A 21401-nucleotide genomic window follows, 5' to 3' on the forward strand; every position below is an offset into this window, starting at 1 on the left:
AATAGAGATTAATTATCAGCAGTAACCAAGATTAATACAAAGAATGCAATTTTATTTTGCCAATCTAACACATATCAATAACTACTTGTTTTTTTTTTATTTCATTATTTATTTATTTCTATTTTTTAAACTTGATTATAGAGAGAGCAAAAGAGAGAGGGGGTGAGAGCAACATTAGTTGGTTGCTTCCTGCACTTGCCCTGACTAGGAATTGAACCTGCAACCTGGGTGAGTGCCCTGACCATGAATCAAACTGCCACCTTTTGGTGTACAGGACAATGTTCCAACCAACTGAGCAACATTGGCCAGGGCCTGACTAGGCTTATCTATCTATCTATCTATCTATCTATCTGTAAGTTTATTAGGCTGACATTGGTTAATATGATCATTCAGGTTTCAGTGTGGGTTTCTATGTTATAAGATCTGTATATTGCTCTGTGAGCCCACCATCTGAAGCTACATCTCTTATAACCATATATTTTGACCCCATTCACCCCCACTGTCTTCTTCTTGGCAACCACCACACTGCTGTTTGTTTCCACGAGTTTCAGTTTTATATCCCAGTTATGAGTGAAATGATATGGTTCTTGGCATTCTTCTGACAGACTTATTTCATTTATCATAATATTCTCAAGGTCAGTCCATGTTGTTGCAAATGATAGTATTTCATCCTTTCTGATGGCTGAGTAGCATTCCATTGTGTATATGTACCACATACTCTTTATTCAGTCCTCTATTGCAAAACAATAGGCAGAGGACTTGAGCAGACACCTCTCCCAAGAAGACATATAAACAACCAATAGATACATAAAGAAATGTTCAACCTGATTTGAGGGATAATGATTCATCTCTGATAGGTTTTGCTGGTTTTATACTGCACTAACCCATCCGAGCCTTAAAGTTCTTACTGGTACCTTTTAAATATCAGTCGTTTTTGTTTGTTTTTCTTTAAATTCTTTGTATGTGTTTATCCTGAATAAGTGGGTCAAATGGATCTACTCAGTGGAGGATGTCATCAGAGTAATGGCATGTCATGCCTATAATTCGGGAGAATATTTGTTGTAGTTAATATCTTACTTGCACCAAATTGTGTGGACCACAAGGCTGTTGAGATACTTCATGTTTATTGTGTCTCTTCAAAGGTGTAGGCAAACTATGGCTAAGAGGTTGTTGAAATATGCACTGAATAGAACATAGCAGCCACATCCTATATAATAAAAATCTAATATACTAAGTGCCCAGTTGTCCCATTGGTCGTTTAACCAGTCATAGCATAATATGCTAATGATATGTTAAGGCCGCTCAACCCCTTGCTATGAGGTGCACTGACCACCAGGGGGCTGACACTCAATGCAGGAGCTTCCCCCTGGTGGTCAGTACACTCCCACAGGGGAAGTGGCACTCAGCCAGAAGCTGGGCTCACGGCTGGTGAGCATAGCGGCAGTGGCAGGAGCCTCTCCTGACTCCATGGCAGTGCTAAGGAGGCCCTCAGGGATCAGGCCTAAGCCATCAGTTGGACATCCCCTTAGGGCTCTTGGACTGCGAGAGGGCGCAGGCCGGGCTGAGGGACCCCCATCCCAAGTGCATGAATACCGTGCATTGGGACTCTTAAGCCTGTAATATAATAAGCAAGACATGTCCCAGTTGTTGATCAGAGTCAGTAACAAGTAGTATTTCTGGCTCTGTGTCAGCACCAAATGCTGTCACAGCTAATCTTTTGGTAGTTCTTTATCTCACCATAGGCAGTTTCCTCACCAGCTGACCAGTATTCTGCTGAACACCCAGTTCTCCTCTCCCTGGATCTCCAGAGTCCTCTTTCAGTGGGGGTCCTCTCTGGCACTGTCTCTTCATTCTCTCCTGGCTCTAGAGTCATGTCTCCACCCGGGAGCTGGTGGGCACTGCAGGGGCCTCCCTGTTCTGCAGCCTGGAAACTCTCTGAAAGCAGTACCATGTGGCAGTGTTAGGACGCATCTCATTTGTTTCCTGTCACTCAAGGATCACTGTGCTTTGCTGCCTTTGAAACCTGTTTTTACGTTGTTGTTATTTTTGTTTTAATATCATGTCCTATTTATTTATTTATTTATTCATTCATTTATTTGTTTGTTTGTTTGTTTATTTATTTATTTATTTATTTATTTTGGTTGTTTCAAATGGAGAGTAAAGTCTTCTCTAGTTCCCCATCTTGAAGGCAAGAAGTCCTCCTACTTGCTTTGATAATGTCTCAATTTTGCAAGACTGAACAACTTAACAATTAACAAATAGTCTCTGCTGGTTTCCTACTACACCAACCCATCCGAGCCCTAAAATTTGTAGTGGTACCTTTTAAGTGTCAGCTGGAGTGGCACCCATTTGGCAAAAGCCTTTCAGGACACTTCCTCATATTGCTTTTAGCTAAAAGTGACCTATAATTCTTCTAGCAATTACCTATATGCTAACCCACAAGCTTCATACAGCATTGGTAACCTGGTCTGTTTCTCTCTCTCTCTCAAATCAATGAAAACATTTTTCTTTAAGTATATATCATAAGATCAAGGTCATGGATTCAAATGTCATGCACACTTTGACAGAGGAACTATAAATAGTAAGAAACATTCATAGAACTAAACAACCTGGAAAGGAAAGATATTTGATGTAATACTATTCTAGGAAGCTCATAACAGTACACTAATTATAAAATTTGCTTAAGTTATTTTCTGTGATGTCCATACTGAGAGAAAATATTAAAAAAAAAAAAAAGCACAGGTAAATACTCATTCAGAGATACAGAGTTTTATGGTTACTCTTTTCTGCTTTCTGGTTTTGTCTTGTTTTGTCAGAACAAAAACCCCTCAGGTATAAATAGTACAGGATCCTTACCTTGTGCTGTCTAGTGGCAGGTCATCTCTGGAACCAGCAGCACACAGTGCTCAGAGTGTTTTGGGGAAATCTGCCTCAGATCAGGGCTTGTCAAATGGAGCAACAATTGACTTTCAGGTCTAAAACGAAATATGAGCATCTATTACCGGGGTTTTTAAACCTACCAGAACTCCTTCCAAAGTGATCGCTGCTCTGCATCTGGCAGGTCTTGTCATTTGGGTGAGGTACAAAATACTTGATCAGATCCCTTGGTAAATGAACCTAAGGCTTTTGTTACAAGTGGTCACCACAGAAATGGCCATCCCTGAGTCTTTGTGACCAACCCGAGAATTCTCAAAGTTTTTTTGTTGGTTGGTTTTTGGTTTTCTTTAAAAGATAGGCCAGGGAAATGGGGATATTTTCACACAAGAGAAAGCTGGGGGATATCCCAGCATGAAACTGCGTGAAATCAGGCTAAAAAGTCATCTCAATCTCCTCAAGGGAAGAGCACTATCGCTAAATGAGGTGATTCTTAAACAGGAAAGCTTTTGCTTCCCAGGGGACATCTGACAATGCCTGGGGACTGTCGGCTGTCACAGTGCAGGTGAGTGGAGGGGCTATCAGTATCTAGCAGGTAGAGGTCAATGCTAAATACATTTAGTGATAAAGCAACCTGATCACATGATCAAGAATGAATTGGTCCCAAATGTCTATAGTGCCAAAATGAAGGTAAATGAAATCTCCCTTACTGAGATCTAAAAAGAAAACCAACTTTTGAATTGAGAGAGTGGATCACCTTTCTGGAACTTCATCCTGCTAGAGTAGAATTTTATTCTGGGCTTGAAACCTGGCAAAGCAAATGTATAGGATGCCTGAGTTAGCATGAATATTGCTATATTCTCTCTGATAGGAAAACAATGGGATAACTCAAACATCAATCCAGGGGGGTTTGGTTTCACGAATTATATTGCATGTATATACATGTAAGAGAATATTATGTCATTAAAATGTTACATGGATCTATGTGAATTTACATGCAAAAATAATCAAGTAGATATGGAGTGAAAAGTGAATTCCATTATAAAAGTGTGGATAGTATAATCCTATTTACTTAAAAATGCATATTTATAATGCTCATTTAAGAAGTTAAACGTTTTGAAATGGCATAAATTAATTTGCTAAATTAAGTTTTCTTTTTAGCATAGAGGTTTATCTGCTTAATTTATTATAAATGATGCCAAATGGACTTAATTACATGATAGAAGCTAATGAGAATACCTCCCATGAAAACAAACATATTTATTTGTCTGTTTGTTGGTTTGTTTAAACCAAGGATATTTTTTCTTTTTCTTTTTTTTTTTTTTTTAGAGAGAGTAGAAAGGCGGGAGAGAGGGGAAGAGAGACAGACAGACAGACACACAGACAGAAATGTGACAGAGACACATCAATTTGTTGTCTCCTGTACACGACCTGATCAGGGCCAGGAAATGAACCTGCAACCCAGGTGCATGCCCTTGACTGGGAGGCAACCCATGACTCTTAGGTGTAAGGGCCAACACTAACCACAGACCCACACAGACCAGGACAAAAACAAATTTAAACCTTTAAATAATATATGTTTTTTTTGTGTGTGAATTTGAGCTATTTAATCACTTCTTATTCATTCATTTGTTGATTTATTCTTTAAACAGTATTTATATCTTTTGATGCACTAGAAGAGGCTGTGAGAATACATCAGTGTTGAAAAACAAACAAACATCTGTCTTGGTGGAGTTTATTGGTGTGTGTCTGTGTATGTGTGTGTGTGTGTATGCTTATATGTGTGTGTATGCTTATGTGTGTACATAAGTGCTATGTCTTTAAGGATTTCGATGACTTTAGAAAAGATTTTCTTGCAATAAAACATAGCACTCTGTTTCACACAACTGGTGTCTGTGAATTTTAAGGTAGAGCTCTAAAGAGCTACAGTTCTAAGGTTTTGCTCGAAAAGACCAAAAGCCTCTTTTTGTTGCTGAAAACAAGCTGGTGCAATGAGTGAATTGACTTGTGGAACAGGTTGTTGCTATTGGAAACTGCCTCTTTGACTGGCCTTTGCTTCCTTAGAAAGCCACCAAACAAATCCTTCTGAAGCTGTTGTCCCGAGTTCCATTCAGGATGCTGCCTTACTACGCAGAACTTCCCAGCTCCTCTGCAGAATAAACCCTCTGTCCTCTCTGAGGGTGGCTGCCTCTCAGCTCCTGTGCCTCCCCAAGAAAGAAGCTGCTCTTTTTGCCAGGATCCGAATTCAGTCTGTAAAGCACTATCCACAAAATAGCAATTTGTGGGTGTTTTCTTTAATTTTCCTCCTCTCAGTTGGGATCTAGATTAAAAATAGAAAATAACATAAAGTAAAAATAAAACAAAATAAATTGAAGGGTATACTCACTTCCAGGAATTTTGAAACTGCAAATAAAATAACAAATTTTTTGGTAAATAAGCTGTATTTGATTTCCTATCCAACTCAGTTATATAATTTTAAAAAATCTTATCATCATCAGTAATCAAAAGAACAAAAAAATCATTCTATATGCGAAATTCTTAGTAGGCATCTGCTAGGAACACTCAGAGTGTTAGTTCAGCAAACTGGGTCCAGGGCTCTGAGGGCTAGAAGGGGAGGGCGGTGCATATTGCTCTTTAATTAAATTGCCATTATTCTTGGTCCTAAAAACTTGCTAGACTCAACAGATTAGAGTAATATGAAAGAAATGTTGAGATTCATCATTTTAAATGGTAAGTTAATAAATACAATGTAATTAAAGTACTATTAAGGTCTCCCATGACTTAACCTATTTTTAGTTTTTAACCCTCTGACTTTCACATTTCTGGGAAGAAAAACTTAAAAATAAAAATGAGGGAATATAACTCAGCTCCACCTGGTATAACTTTATACTCTTTCATAAACAAAAAGATTCAAAAGGCAAAAAGGATAGTAAGAGGCAAGTATGCCACATTTCTTTTATCTCCAGAAAAGAAAAATTGTAAGCTGGTATGTTTTTTTTTTTCTTTTTCTTCTCTTCTCTTAGCCACAAGAAAGTTTTTAGCCAGCTCATTGCTCAAATCATGTATTCAAAACAGCAAGTGCTTTGGTGGCCTATATATAATTTCTGCTAGGCCTTATTCTTAAATGTCATAGTAGGGTTGATTTTTTTATGTTCTATACTGTTTTAAGTCTTCTTGAAAATTTTTGGTGGCATCAGTCAGTGATGATATACGTTATCAGGGCCAGCTTTATGGATGAGTGCAATTGATAGGACCTCATGCCCGAGGGCCTGGGCTTGGGCTGTCTCAGCATTATCAATAATATTATCTTTGAAAGTGTGATTTGTAACTGAAGTCCCCTGGACGCTGGAGCATCTGACGAGGATTTGGAGCAGCCGCCCTGTCTTCCTAGGCTGGGTTTATGGGCCGCTTGCTCCCACCACCTGGTACCCCTGTCCCTTCGGCCTCTCCATTCCCACCACTGCTTTGCTCAGCGGTTCCATCCTGTCATCAGCAGAGGGAGGCTCACCCTGCAGCTGTGTTCTCCACCCCATTTGAGGGGCCTGGATGTAGCATGGGGCAAGTCAGACTTTTGTGTATTCGTGAAGTCTTGGTGCAGAGCGGGTAGCATCTATCTCTGCCCTGGGCTAGTCTTGCTGAGTCATATTTAGCAAGCACTTGACAGAAACCTTGAGGGAAGCGCTTCATTCACATCCAATCCAGGAAGCATGTGGATTTCAGAAGAAAGGGTCCCATTTTTTTTTTTTTTCTTCTGGATTGTTCTTTTACCTGGGTTGCCATTGAGTTAGTGGAAATGGGAAATTTAACTCTATCCCTAGCTGTAGCATTTTTACTTTATGCTGAGCCTCACAAAGTATGCATCCCACTCTATACATGATAAATTCACACTTTATAGTTCATCCATTATTTTATTTATTCAATAAAAAGTGTTCTTATTGAATAAATAAAATAAATTTTCTATTATAATAGTTTTTGCTAAAAACTATTATAATATAAAATTGAGTAACACTGTGCAGGAAATACTCTCAATCCACCAAGTCTCCAAAATCAGAAACTTCAATAGCCATGTATGAGAATATAGATATTAAACATTACATGAGAAATCTTGATTCTATAGGATGGCTTCTTCACGTTCACTTAATATATTTTAAGGTTACCATGTCACAGTTTCCTGCACTATAATAGCATATTAACTTAACCTTTTCAAAGTCTAAATTGCAATTTCTCAACTATGTGTATAGAATCTGTAATAAGCATACCTGGTCATAATCAATAATTGTTAGGATGTGGTTTAAGTATGCATATGTTTTATGATTAAAAATGAACATGATAACTAATTTTTCCCTACTGATACATTAAGAATGCCATATGCTTACTATTCTTCTCTATTAAATATCTGCCACATTAACCATCTGCTTTTTGAATCCAATATCGATAGTAATCAGTTGTGGAGACCCAGGAGTACCGGCCAATGGACTGAGATACGGAGATGATTATGTGGTTGGACACAATGTTTCCTATATGTGCCAGCCCGGCTATACCATGGAATTGAATGGTTCCAGAATCAGGACTTGTACAACCAATGGCACATGGAGTGGAGTAATGCCAACCTGCAGAGGTATAGTAATTTCTTAATTATTTATGTTATCACTACCACATAGTTCCTTTGTTAATATGCAAATTTAAAGTAGACTTAAATAGTGTTTTATGTATAGTTTCACATTTTTGAAACTAAAAAAATGATTGTTTCAGTTTTAATTTTAAACCATATAGATGATAATAACATATAGAATGTAAAGATATTTCAAAAAATCTTTTGTGAGTAGTGACAGTGAACTTCAATGCAACCCAAACAGCAAAAATATCATGTACTCTGCTATTTATATTAACTTATGAATATTTAAAAGATAATATAACCTTAATGATTTAGAATAGCAATTTCAAACCATTTGTTTCATGGCACACATAAACTGATTATGAAAATTCTGTGGCATTTCAAAAATAGATTGTATTTTTTGCCAATCTGAAAAAAAATATATAATTTTGATTGATTTTTAAAAAAATAATAATTATTTATTCTTTTTGCTCCAAAGTGACTTTTAAAAAATCAGGTGCCTATACATATATGTAAGGATTTCTGGTTCCAAGAATTAACCAATCAGATGCAACCTTATTATGGGACATAACCAATAAAATGCAACCTATTATATGACCTATGTAGTTATGGTTCAAGACAGACCATTCACACTAGATGGCTACTATTGTGTTGGTTGTTGGCATTTTTTTAAATTTGACGATCTAAGGGAAAAGTGGTCAGTGCCCCTGATGAAATACTCAGGTATTACATGTTTGTAAAATTCTAATGCATGCCAATTTAAAATCATTGTCAGGATTTTAATTTGATAGTCCACTTTGTCAAGTAATTCATGGATAGGGAGAAAAACTTTCAGTAGTTTGAAATAGTCGATCAGAATTACAAAACTGTAATTTTTCCTTAAAGAGGAAAAACTGTTTATTTAAAGAATGTAATCTAGAATTAATACTTTAGTCAATATAGGCATAGATCTGCAACCTTATACTAATTGTTTCTTATTGAAAACATTTTCATAATTTTCTGCCAGTTTTTCTGATTACTTGTATAACAGTGTAGATGCAATGTAAGGTAACTTATATTGTATAATAACAGTATTGATTCTTTATTAATTGAGATTTCTCTTTCAGGTGTCTATAAATATCTAAAAATTGACAGTTTAGTATCTCCCAGATAGTTAAAAAAAATCTAACAAAAAAGAATAATTTTGATGTATATTTTTCTTTTTGATTTCAGTTTCTGGATCAGATCACTGTACATAGTATATAAAATATGTAACAGATATTTTATATTTTAGAAGTTATTTAATACACAATTAACCGATCCTGGTAAAGGCAGTCTTATACAACTCCAAAACGTATTCAGCTATGTTGCTAGCCATTAAAATATAAACATTCCTCATTTGGATATTTTGAAGTTGGTACCCTTCCTTTTCCTCTCATCTCTGTCACCTCATCCAACCTATCTCTGCTTGAGGACATCTTAAAACAGTTTTAAAAAAATGAATGTTTAAAACTTTAATAATATACTTAAAATTCTACAGTAAATTTTAATATATGAGTCTAAGTGTTTAATAGAACCAATTTGGATATTTTAATGAAATACATGATTTACGTTTTCAGAAATATCACAGAATTACTACCAAAGTCCTTGCCACAGTGCTGATACACTGTCTATATAGCTAACTAACCCAGTCTGTCTAAAGGTCATTGGAAAACAATATAAAACCAATAATTTATCAGTTACAATACTGGCTAGAAGATCAGCCTTTATTTCCCTTATTATCAGGCAGCTTGATATTTTGTAATAGAATCTCATCCAGTAGCCATTATGTTGTCAAGAAATATAATAGTTGTACTGTAGAGGGATCGAGTCTAGGGATGTTTCAGGGATACAACCAGGGGAATAAAACGTGCCACACCACAGTGTCCTTCAAAAGGTTACGTTAGCACATATGCTTCTCCTAATGATATTTGTTCATTTATTTTCCATACCCAGAATATCTCAACAGCTGTCTAATCACTTTCAATGTAATTGCAGCTGTTACCTGCTCAACTCCTCCCCAGATCTCCAATGGAAGGTTGGAAGGAACAAATTTCGACTGGGGCTTTAGTATTAGCTACATCTGTTCTCCAGGCTATGAGCTCTCCTTTCCCGCTGTTTTGACCTGTGTAGGGAATGGCACCTGGAGTGGGGAAGTACCGCAGTGCTTACGTAAGTATAATTATATTTTATGTAAATTATATTTTCCAATTTTTTTCTCCCTTAGAACTGCTTTCCTGAGTTTACAACTGTTATGTAAATTTTTCAAGTTTTGCCAGAATAAGTATGAGATTGTTAAACTCCTTCCAATGCGTAAAAGTTTAATGAAAAATCAGTATTTACCAATGTAGCCACTTTTCATCCAACAGTTATGTGCCTTCTGCTTGAACTCAAAACTTTAAGCTAAATTGCTTTGTTTGTAAACTTCACTTAATTTTCAAAATTATTCCTCAAAATGGAAACCTTCTCAGCTGAATCTGCCAGGAAATTATTCTCAAGTCCAGTGTCTCTCAGCTGAATGTTTTAATTTAACCCCAAATTTATTTCTGGTTTTCTCTGGCAGAGCCATCTGTGAGTCACATGTCTGTCAGGATTACATTTCACCTCTGCAGCCCATATACATAAACGCTCCATGGTTTGATTCTGGCCAATATTATTTTTTTAGAAACTGAAATAATTAGTACGACTAGGTGGAAAATATCTGACTCAGACTAATTTTTAAAATATTACACTGAGTTGAACATGCAGCTAAATCATTGGAATAGACTAATATAGATTCTTGTCACTTTGGTCTAATATTCTCACCATTTTTCTAAATTGTTTACTCCAATGAATCCTAAATCTTTATCATCATTGTCTTTTTTTTTTTTTTCCCCACTTCTAGCAAAGTTCTGTGGTGACCCGGGTACACCCGCCCAAGGAAAACGAGAAGGCAAAAGCTTTATCTACCAGTCAGAGGTTGCATTCAGCTGCAATTCTCCTTTCATATTAGTGGGAACAAGCACCAGGATTTGCCAAGCGGATGGCACTTGGAGTGGCTCCTCACCTCACTGCATAGGTAATTTCAGTGGAAGGTTGATTACGCTTAATAATTCTGGTTATAATAGGTAATGGTGACATTGAATGGTTTTCCTATAAACTATAGTTGACTAAATGTGGAAAACAAATGTAAAATATAGAAGCAATTACAAACACTGAAAATGAATATCAGTAAAACAAAGGATGTTATTTTTAGCACACAAAACTTCCAGAAGAAACATTTGAAATTTTTTTTATCAATAAAGTAAAAAAGTAAAACGCTTTAATATTAATAGTATTATTAAGTACTAACATTAGTATAGATCTTTAGCATTAATAAAATGTATTCAGCCAAAACCGGTTTGGCTCAGTGGTAGAGCGTCGGCTTGCAGAGTGAAAGGTCCCGGGTTCGATTTTGGTCAAGGGCATGTACCTTGGTTGTGGGCGCATCCCCGGTGGGGGGTGTGCAAGAGGCAGCTGGTCAATGTTTCTCTCTCATCGACGTTTCTAGCTCTCTATCTCTCTCCCTTCCTCTCTGTAAAAAATCAATAAAATAAAAAAAATTAAATTAAATTTTTTTTTTTTGATCAAGCCTCAAACTTTATTTTTGAAATGGCAGTATATATACAGCAGGAACAAAGGGGGGCAGGGTTGAAAAATGTATTCAAATGAAATTCAACTTGATCTAAAAATACACAAAAGATATATTGATTTAAAATGGCTCTTAGTTTATTTTCTTATTTTAATATTTTTTTTTAAATAGATTTTTAGAAAGAGAGAAACATCAATTGGCTTCCTCCAGCATTTCTCCTACAAGGCATTAAGCCCACAACCTAAGCATGTGCCCAGACTGGGAATCGAATGGCAACCTTTCAGTGCAAGGGATGACACCCAACCTACTGAGCCACACCGGCCAGGGCACTTCATTTCTTTTTTTTTAATTCATTTTTATTTTTTAATATATTTTATTGATTTTTTACAGAGAGGGATAGAGAGTTAGAAACATCGATGAGAGAGAAACATCAATCAGCTGCCTCCTGCACACCCCCCACTGGAGATGTGCCCGCAACCAAGGTACACGCCCTTGACCGGAATTGAACCTGGGACATTTCAGTCCACAGGCCAATGCTCTATCCACTGAGCCAAACCGGTTGCAGCTTAAATTTATTTTTAAATTACTTTTGACATACACTGCTATATCACTTTGAGGTGTATAACATAGTGATTAGACATCGCTGTACCTCAGGAAGTGATCACCCCAAGAACCCTAGTATCTGTTTGCCAGTTATATGTAGTTATTGCATCATTATTGACTCTACTTCCTTTGCTTACTTGATATGCCTGTGACTATTTTTACAACTGGCAGGTTGTCAAAGAACATTACGACAGTCCTAAAACTAAATGACACATTTGGTAAACTAACCAGATAACCTGTCATGCAAACTAGCCACCTCAAGGATGACCAGCCCTACCATTCCTATGTCTGAACCTCCTACAGCTCTCAGTGAAAACTCCAAGAGACTAAGTCCTGAGTGTGGGAAAAAAAACAAACAAAAAACTCTTACTTCTTGAGGGGACTATTATTCTACCTGAGATTGCAATTTCTCAAAGTCCTTGGGCAAATATTTTATGCATGTGTTCCTCTTTCATATCCTTCATTTTTCTTTAAATTTTTATCCACAGAGTTAGTTGCAAATACAGGCTTCGGAGTTCAATAATTGCCTCGTTTATATAAAATGCAGTTAAGCTGAATTTCTTGCTTTAGGATTAGTAGGCTCTGTCCACGGTGACATGCTATTAGATGTACACCCTTTGTTTTTACCCAAGGCCATTTCATTGCAGCTGATATCGCTTAAAATTGTTTTGTATGAGAAAAATACTCCGTGTAAACGCTGTTTATAGATGAGAAGTAACATGATCGAAAACATTGAAAAAATAGTAATAAATATAATAGTAAATTTGGAAGAAATATTATGTTTTTAATCTTCATTTTTAGAACCCACTCGTACGTCTTGTGAAAACCCAGGGGTGCCCCGGCATGGATCTCAGAACAGTACATTTGGATTTCAAGTGAGTGCTTTAAATACATATTTCCCTTTCGTATAAAACTATATCCTTAGGCTTCTTTGGTTCATGTGCATTTAGCCCTGTTGATTCAAACAGCAGAAAAGTTATGTTTATAACTGCATTTAGAAACATATTATAAAAAAAGGTAACAGGCAACAAAAGCATGGTACATAAAAGGAAATCAAGAGAAGAAAAATATGCTTCAAGAATAGTAGCCTAACTGACCATAAAGATGAAAGAAAAAAGGTGGACATAGCGATGAGCATAGGAAAATGCATAAGCAATAGGTAGTCCATAGAGAGGGTGAGGAAAAGTATGTGAGGTAGTAAATGAATAAACTCCGCAGGAAGGTGTGGGGGCAATGGGAGAAAATAAAGATGAAACAGGTTAAAGGAGAGACACCTGAGACAACAGCTCGCTATTACATAAAATGTGATTACTCCATAAGGCAATAAGACTAAAATGGTTTTGCTTTGTAAGGCACATATAATACATTTTTTTTTTGCATATTGTCATTGATGTGGGAAATATCTAAAAAAATAATTTACCCATAACCTATTGTCTCACAACACATAGTTGCACTGTTCTATTACAGTTCCTTAGCATGCCCAGTCATGTGTGGCTGACTTTCTTGTTCTCGCGTTTTCCCATTTAGATTTTATGTAGAGATTCGGCGAGTGTTTCATTACAGGGCCTAAGGGGAGCCAAAGTGCCTACTGATTCTGAAAGGAAATTGTCAATTTACACGTTACCCAGCTGCCTTGTTTTGCAGGCTTTTCTAAACTGTGCTATTTTATGTGAAATTCAGGCTGAACCTGAAGAACATCTATTTCTAAAGAAAGTATTCATCAAAGGTGCCATATTGTTGTTGCTAAAAATAGTTTTCATTTACCTACAGTTCAGGCTCAGTATGAACATTGATTTGATAGCATTTCCAATTCTCCCAGGTTGCCTCAGGCCTCCCTAGTTAATACAAAAGTGTAAAAAAGTGTCTCAGTCTCTATTATATTGATGTTTTTAGAAAACTTTAGATTCTTCAGTACATAAAAGGTTTTATCAGTTGATCTAAATCCTGAAAATTGGACAACTAGCTAAACAGCATTAGTCCTCATTATATACAAAGAAACTGAAACAGATGTGCCTTGGCTTTGATCAAAAGTCGTTGACAATATCCTGAAAGAATACAGAATTGTGATGTTAATGTCTGTGCATCGTATCAGGTGTTTTTTTCTGAAAAATATGAGTCCTTTCTAATAAATATTTTTTGAGTTCATGGAAATGGAAATGAGTAAAATTGAGTTGGGAATAGCTATCCAATGAAATGAATAGAATTATTAATTGAATTTTAAGAATTTTATTATAATCATTAAAAATGTTGTTACAGCACTAGCCAGTTTGACTCACTTAATAGGTATTGGCCCAAGAACTAAAGAGTCCTAGGTTCAATTCCTGTCAAGAGAACATACCTTGGTTGCAGGCTTGATTCCTGGCCCTAGTCGGGGTGAATGCAGGAGGCAACCAATAGATGTGTTTCTCTTGTATCGATGTTTCCTTCTCTCTTGTCTCTCTCCCTCCCTTCCACACTCTCTAAAAATCAATGGGAAAATGTACTCAGGTGAGGGTTAAGAAGAAAAGGTTGTTATAAACTTAACCTAGCCCCGAATTCATATTGTTTGGCTAATAAAACTTTCTTGTTCTTATATTATTATATTCTATCTAGGTAAATATGAATTTGACTAGATTTCAAGTATGGTTAGATGTACATATAATCATATTAATTGCTATTATAATTATAAATGATATATTGAGTATATTAAATTAAAGACATCAACTTTTGCCCAGCTGGTGTTGCTCATTGGTTGAGCATCAACCTATGAACCTGGAGGTCATGGTTCGAGATTCCCAGTCAGGGAAAATGCCCAGGTTGTAGGCTTGATCCCCAGTGTAGGGTGTGCAGGAGGCAACAAGTCAATGATTCTCTATCATCATCAATGTTTCTCTATATCTCTCTCCCTCTCCCTTCCTCTCTGAAATCAATAAAGATACATATTTTTAAAAAGACATTAACTTTTGCACATGCATATGGCTTGTGTGTGTGTGTGTGTGTGTGTGTGTATAAATTATATTTACTACTAGAGGCCCAGTGCATGAAATTGATGCACTTGGCAGGGGGGGAGTGTCCCTTAGCTGGCCTGCCCCTCTCACAGTCTGGGAGCCCTCGGGGGATGTCCACCTGCCAGCTTAGGCCTGAAAATGGGCCTTCGCGGCAGTCAGACATCCTTAGCACTGCCAGGGAGGTGGGAGAGGCTCCCATTACTGCAGCCCCGGCTTGTGACTGAGCAGAGTTCCCCCTGTGAGAGCACACTGACCACCAGAGGGCAGCTCCTCCATTGTCTGCTCCCTGGTGGTCAGTGGTCATCATAGCAACCAGTCATTCCCCCATTAAGGTCAATTTGCATATTACCCTTTTATTATATAGGATAAATGTATAATTATATTTACTAAATCTGTATAGAGCCAACAGAATTTTAAAAATTCTAGTTCTAACTAATATCAATTTATTGGTAGATTGTAATGAATATGAACATATGTAACTAGGAAAGGCATCTTTATCAGTTGAGAAAAACTCTTGCAAGTAACATATGTTTTTGAGCTACCATAAGCCTAAAGGCATTACAAATCAAATTTCAGGTATGTCTGAGACACGGAAGGAATTAAGTGAGAGTCATCGAGCCCAGAGTTTAGGTACTGGACTACAGTATTCAGTCCTCACTCTCAGGGTTTACCACATTTTCTCTCTCTGCAGTTTGGCCATATGGCCAGGGGCACGTCATTTCTATTAACATCTCAACCACATAGAGAAGTGATTAATTACCTCGATCTCAGTTCCAAATTTGCAGAGAATCAGGATAGTCCACCTTTTGTATCTATCTCTTGTTTTATCAAGTGGCCAATGGTGAGCTCTGTAAAAACAGCTATAGTAACCCCACTTCTGCGAGGGACAAGAGAAAGGAGAAAGTTATGAATTGCAATGGCATTTTCTTAATTTTCTCTTTAATGTGTTAATTTATTCACTTTCCTTTTCTACATAGACTTATAATAAATTTTTTTGGATAGAGATATAATTATTAATATATTATTATAATTATTATAAATTACCTCTTAATAGAGATGATGATAACTCTAGTATTGAAAAAATAATACTGAATATAATTTATCTTTTTATCTAAAACATTGAAAATTGGAACAATATTTTTTCTGGAAATAGATTGCTAGTGAAGGGAGCAGCTGTCAAAATGATTGATACAACACCTAGATTAATTATGGGATAAATGCCAAATACATATTTCTTTAACTATTTGACTAAAAGTAAGTGGCTAATGATGATGCTAGGGATGTGGCCAGTGGTCAGATTATGGAGCCTTTTATCTGCTAAGGTAACACAAAGTAACTGTTTCCTCTGGGCAATAAGTCAATGTAGATTTTAAGGATAATGATAACGTCAAACTTTTATGTTAAATCGATCATGGATTTGAGTGTGGAAAATACATTTAATGGGGTCAAGAGTGGAGAAATAGATACAAGTTAGATGATTATGATAATTGTCTATGCCAGTCTTTTTCCACGTGTGGTTCATGACCAAGGAGCAGCAGTGTTTCCTGCGAACTGGTTGGAAATGCAGATTCTACCCAGTCAGAAAATTTAGAGGGGTGCTCAGCTACCTGTGTCTTTGTAAGCCCTCCTGGTTATTATGACATCTGCTATAGTTTGAGATCCAAAGTTTGTAGACAAGTTGTTGAGGACTAAAACAGGTGATATAACTGGGAGAAAGGCAAAGGGGACACCTTAAGAAAAATTTAGGAGGTAAAATTGTCCAAATTTGGTCATAGATGAAATGAGGGAAGGTTTATGGGTGATAGGTGGCACCATTACCTGAGATCTAGCCTAAAGTAGGATTGTGGGATTGATAGAGATTTGAAGAACAGAATTGCAAAATCTACAATGATCAGTTACAGAGTCCAGGCCATAGGAGAAAGTAAAAATCTGTAGCACCATATTGTACAACCTCTGGGAGTATGTAAATGGCATGCTCTGGAACATGAATGAAGGCCACTGTTTATATGGAATACAACATTCTGGCATTGGGCAATATAGCAGCCTTGAACAAAATGGGGCATTCGTGGGGTAAGAGATCTCCTAAAGGCTAAAGTGAATGTGTTATGAGAGACACAATACTAGGAATCCAGAAAGATGAGGGTTGTTATAAGAGAGTGACTATTGGAATCAAATGTTTCTGGTGTAACATGGTTCTGGCAGATAATGAGAGTGTGAGAAATAGTGGATTTAGCTAGTCTCAATGTCCAAATAGAATCTTGTATTAAATCATGTCACATTAGGCTTAGCCTCATGTTGCTTTAGCAGGTGGAAGTGGGAACTAAGGGGAAAGCAGAAAGCAGGTAGCTGTGTTAAGTACTGAGGCAGCGATTGAGCATTCTCAGCTTCCAGTTGATGGGGAAGGATAAAGTGACAGACCCTAACTATTCCTCCATCTCTAATCATTTAATAAATCATGGTGGTTTTTTCTTGTAATTTGTTTTGGGTAAACAACTTCCTTCTCCTATGTACTTCCACACGTTAGTCCAGCTTTTATCCACTCATTTCTAAAATGTCAGTGCCAGCCTTGCCATCAGAACTGCCATTCATCATTCATTTTGTTTAATAGTTTCTTTATACAATGTCCAGTTAATTTCCCAAAGATAGTTTTTTCTACACAATTTTTCGCTTGCTCTTAAAGCTTTAGCAACTTTGCTTCTATTTAAAAAGGGTTTCAAATGTCATGGCTTGCCTTGTTTCTTACTTATGTCTCTGACTTAATCCTTATAGCTAGAATTTATTTAAAATATGTGCCATCCCTGTGTGGAGTAGATTATGTATCCTATTTTATTTAACCCTTAAAACAAATCTCAAGACAGATATTATTGTCTTTATTTATAGATGGGAGGTTAAATCTCAAAGATGAGATATTTCTTACTTAAGTAAGATCAAATCCAAAGTAAAGCCAAGCATGGATTAGGCTGGGTCTTTCTTTTTCTTTCTTACTTTTAACATTTTTTATTTATTTCAAAGAGAGAGAATGAGAGAGAGAGAGAGAGAGAGAGAGAGAGAGAGAGAGAGAGAGAGAGATCAATGATGAGAGAGAATCATTTGATTGGCTGCCTCTTGCATGCCCTCTACTGGGGATCAAGTCTGCAACTGGGGCACATATCCTGACTGGGAATCGAACCCTGACTTCCTGGTCTATAGATTGATGCTCAACCACTGAGTCACACTGGCCGGATTATGTTTTCTTTTTAACTATCATTGTATACCATTTTAGCCCAGCTGTGTGAACTATCCATGTCAACCAATGCAATGTACTCTCATTTTTATAAACTACATGATGTATATTTTACCTTCCATACATTTTTCTCATCATTTTCTTACATTGTTTAATTTTATATCAGTTGCTCTCAAACTTTAATATTTGTTAAAATCACCTAGTAGGGCCCTGGCCAGTGTGGCTCAGTCAGTTGTAACATTGTTCCTTACACCACCAAGTGGCCCTGGGTTTGATTCCCCATCAGGGCACATGCCTAGGTTGCATGTTCGATCCCTTATCGGGGAGTGTGTGGGAGGCAACCAGTTGATGTTTCACTCTCACATCAATGTTCCTCTTTTTTTCTCTTTTCCTCTCTCTCCTATTCTCTCTCGCTCTAAAATCAATAAAAGCATGTTCTCAGGTGAGGATTTTTTTTAAAAAAAATTATTTAGAAGGTTTATCAAAATACAGATTGATAATCTCTACTTTAAGAGTTTCTGATGCAGTGGGTCCAGGGTAAGGTCCCAGAATTTTCATTTCTAACAAGTTCCTATGTGATGGTTAGATTACTGGTCTGGGGACCACATTTTTGAGAACCATTGTTATATCTATTTATCTCTAGTCCACATCTTTGAAAACTCAGTGCAAACTGCATGTCTTCCATTGCATATTTCTGTCGCCTTTACAATGTTCAGTAAACACTTTTATGTCTAATATCATATTGCCTTTACTGTTCCCATATTCATTTGCCTCTTATGTTGTTAGGAATCTTTATTTCTTGTCTATTTTTATCCACCTTAATTTATCTTTCTTACCCTATGTCTGTCTGTCTGTTATCCTGTATTCATATGTAACTTACTAGAGGCCCAGTGCACAAAATTCATGCACTAAGTGGGGTGTCCCTCAGCCCATCCTGCACCCTCTACAATCTGAGACCCCCTGTGGGATCTGGCCTATACTGGCAGTCAGACATCCCTCTCACACCTGATAGTGCTGGCTCCCAACTGCTCACCTGCCTGCCAGCCTGATCACCCCCTAACCACTCCCCTGCCAGCCTGATCATCACCTAAATGATCCCTTGCTGGCCTGGTCACCTCCAACTGCCCTCCCCTGCAGCCTGGTCTCCTCCAACTGTCCTGCCCTGAAGGCCTGGTTGCCCCTAACTGACCTCCCTTCCCATCCTGGTCTCCCCTAACTTCCCTCCCCTGCCAGTCCAGTTGCCCCTAACTTCCCTCCCCTGATAGCCTGGTCACCCCTAACTGCTGGCCTAAATGCCTACAACTTCTCTCCCCTGCCAGTCATCTTTGACCACATGGGGGTGGCCATCTTGTGACAGAGTGAGGGTCAATTTACATATTACCATTTTATTTGATAGGATTGACTTTTTGTTACCTATATATCTTATTCATATTTTGGCAAAAAGTTTGGTATCTGTGTATACTTTGGGTACTCAAATATTTGAAGATGTTATATACACAAAGAGATCTATGCTTTTTTCTTTAGCCTTGATTCCTCCCCTCCCCCAATTTTATTTTAAATCAGATTTCAATTTCTTTTCCTCCAACTTCTATGGTGCTTAAGTTCTTCTGAAAACATTTTTTCATTTAAACTTCTTTTTTTTAACCAAATTTGAAGTTGCATTGGAACATTTGTTGTTGTTTCTTTTGTCTTCTGTAATTTTCTGCAGGTAGGGAGTGTTGTACAGTTTCATTGCAAAAAAGGACACCTTCTCCAGGGGTCTACGACACGAACCTGCCTGCCAGACCTCACGTGGAGTGGAGTTCAGCCCGAGTGCATACGTAAGTATTGTGGCTAAGAAATTATACTTATCACAGAAGAATTTATATGCATTTTCCTCCTAATTGTGAAAATAAATGTATTTACATACCATACACGTTGATACCTTAGACCAGTGGTTGGCAAACTGCAGCTCCAGAGCCACATGTGGCTCTTTGGCCCCTTGAGTGTTCTAATGTCACTTCTTCAAAATAGACTCACTCAGGCCGAAAACCTACTTCTGCCCATGGGCCATGAAGTTTCAATCGCACTGTACATGTGTGCCTGCATGTGGTATTTTGTGGAAGAGCCATACTTAGGTGTCCAAAGAACCTCGGTTTGCCCACCACTGCCTTAGACTACTATAAAACATAATTCATGTACATATGTTTATTACTATATTCTAACCCTATGTCCATCAGGAAGCATTCTTTCTAAAGAAAGCAGAAGGCATGAGGTATAATTTTATTCTTCCCTAAAAGCTCCTGTAATTGTGTTCAGTTTAGTCACCAGGTAATTTTAAATGATTTTTTTTTTTTTAGATTTATAGATCAATACTAGGAATCTGAAACACTCAGATACGGGAGTCTCCTACATAGTGACTCTCAATCTTATCACTTGTGAAACTCTATGAGCATCCGAGGAGTGCTAGAAAAACCCATAAGCAAATGTACGCCTTGACCAAGAATTTTAATATTACTTCAGGATTTCCATGATGATTTAAATGTGCTCTGACTCTAAATTGAGAACAGTTGCTGTAGAAATTAAATTAGAATGAAATTCAAAGCCTCTGAACAATCTTTTCTAACAGTTAGTAACAAATTTCAGCTGATGAGTTATTTATCTTTCTTTCCCTCCCATCTCCTCTTTTTTTTTTTTTTTTTTTATCTCCTCCTCCATCTTTATACATTCTAATCCTCTTGGGGAAAGAAAAAAAGAGTAAGAGGGAGGAGAATGGTAGATAACTTTTAGCACTTGCTGAAGTTAAATAAAGACCTACAAAGTACTCTAGCCCTGTTCTTAGCCCCTCAAATGATCACGGGAGCCCCAGTGGACCGAAAGCTTGCTGAAAAGCACCCAAACGCTCCACTGAGTCCTGTCATAAGCCTGCTTGGTTTATATTTAAATATGGGGGGAATCTCTTAAAGGAGAATTCCTCAGTGTGTACGTTAGAACAGCTGTGTGGAACGTGGCTAGGTATTCCATAGCAAATCAAGATTCTCTGATGACCTACATTTAGAACATGATGATTTAAATGAAGATAAACAGCTTCGGTTACTGCAAAGCATCTCAGAATTTTAATATGTGCTTAATGTCGGGGTTAAGAATGTAGCAGAGACAGACTTTGTGTTTATCCTTAGTTATCCCCCTTGAGGATTAAATTTCATTAACTGAATTTAATTAAATATAAACCATGTAATACAATGTTTATCACAGTGTTAAAAATGTTATTTATAGCTTTGTAAATCTCCATTGGGAAATTTATTTTCCAAACAATTTTGTCTGCAGAATACTTTTCTCAGAGACCACATTTAAGAATTTTTATCCATGAACAAGTGACTAGAATTGTCTTATTTAGGGAAGAAAATTATTGCAGCATCTATTTCTGATTGAGAAAGGCATGGTCTTTAAAATACACAAAACAGGTGAACTGGGGGGTCAGGGCCAAGAAAT

At 37.1% G+C, this 21401-nt stretch overlaps 1 protein-coding gene across 2 annotated transcripts in view; it reads left to right on the forward strand.

Moving 5' to 3' along the window:
- Window positions 1–21401, forward strand: part of CSMD3 (CUB and Sushi multiple domains 3) — a 771720-nt gene that overhangs the window by 734605 nt on the left and 15714 nt on the right. For both annotated transcript variants that reach the window (XM_084864313.1, XM_084864314.1), the window contains 5 exons: window positions 7313–7492; window positions 9506–9679; window positions 10392–10565; window positions 12522–12595; window positions 19639–19750. In XM_084864313.1, coding sequence (XP_084720439.1) covers window positions 7313–7492; window positions 9506–9679; window positions 10392–10565; window positions 12522–12595; window positions 19639–19750 — 714 coding nt within the window. The remainder of the gene's footprint in view (window positions 1–7312; window positions 7493–9505; window positions 9680–10391; window positions 10566–12521; window positions 12596–19638; window positions 19751–21401) is intronic.

Source organism: Pipistrellus hanaki (genome assembly GCF_964339955.1).
Source record: "Pipistrellus hanaki genome assembly, chromosome: 17".
NCBI lineage: Eukaryota > Metazoa > Chordata > Mammalia > Chiroptera > Vespertilionidae > Pipistrellus > Pipistrellus hanaki.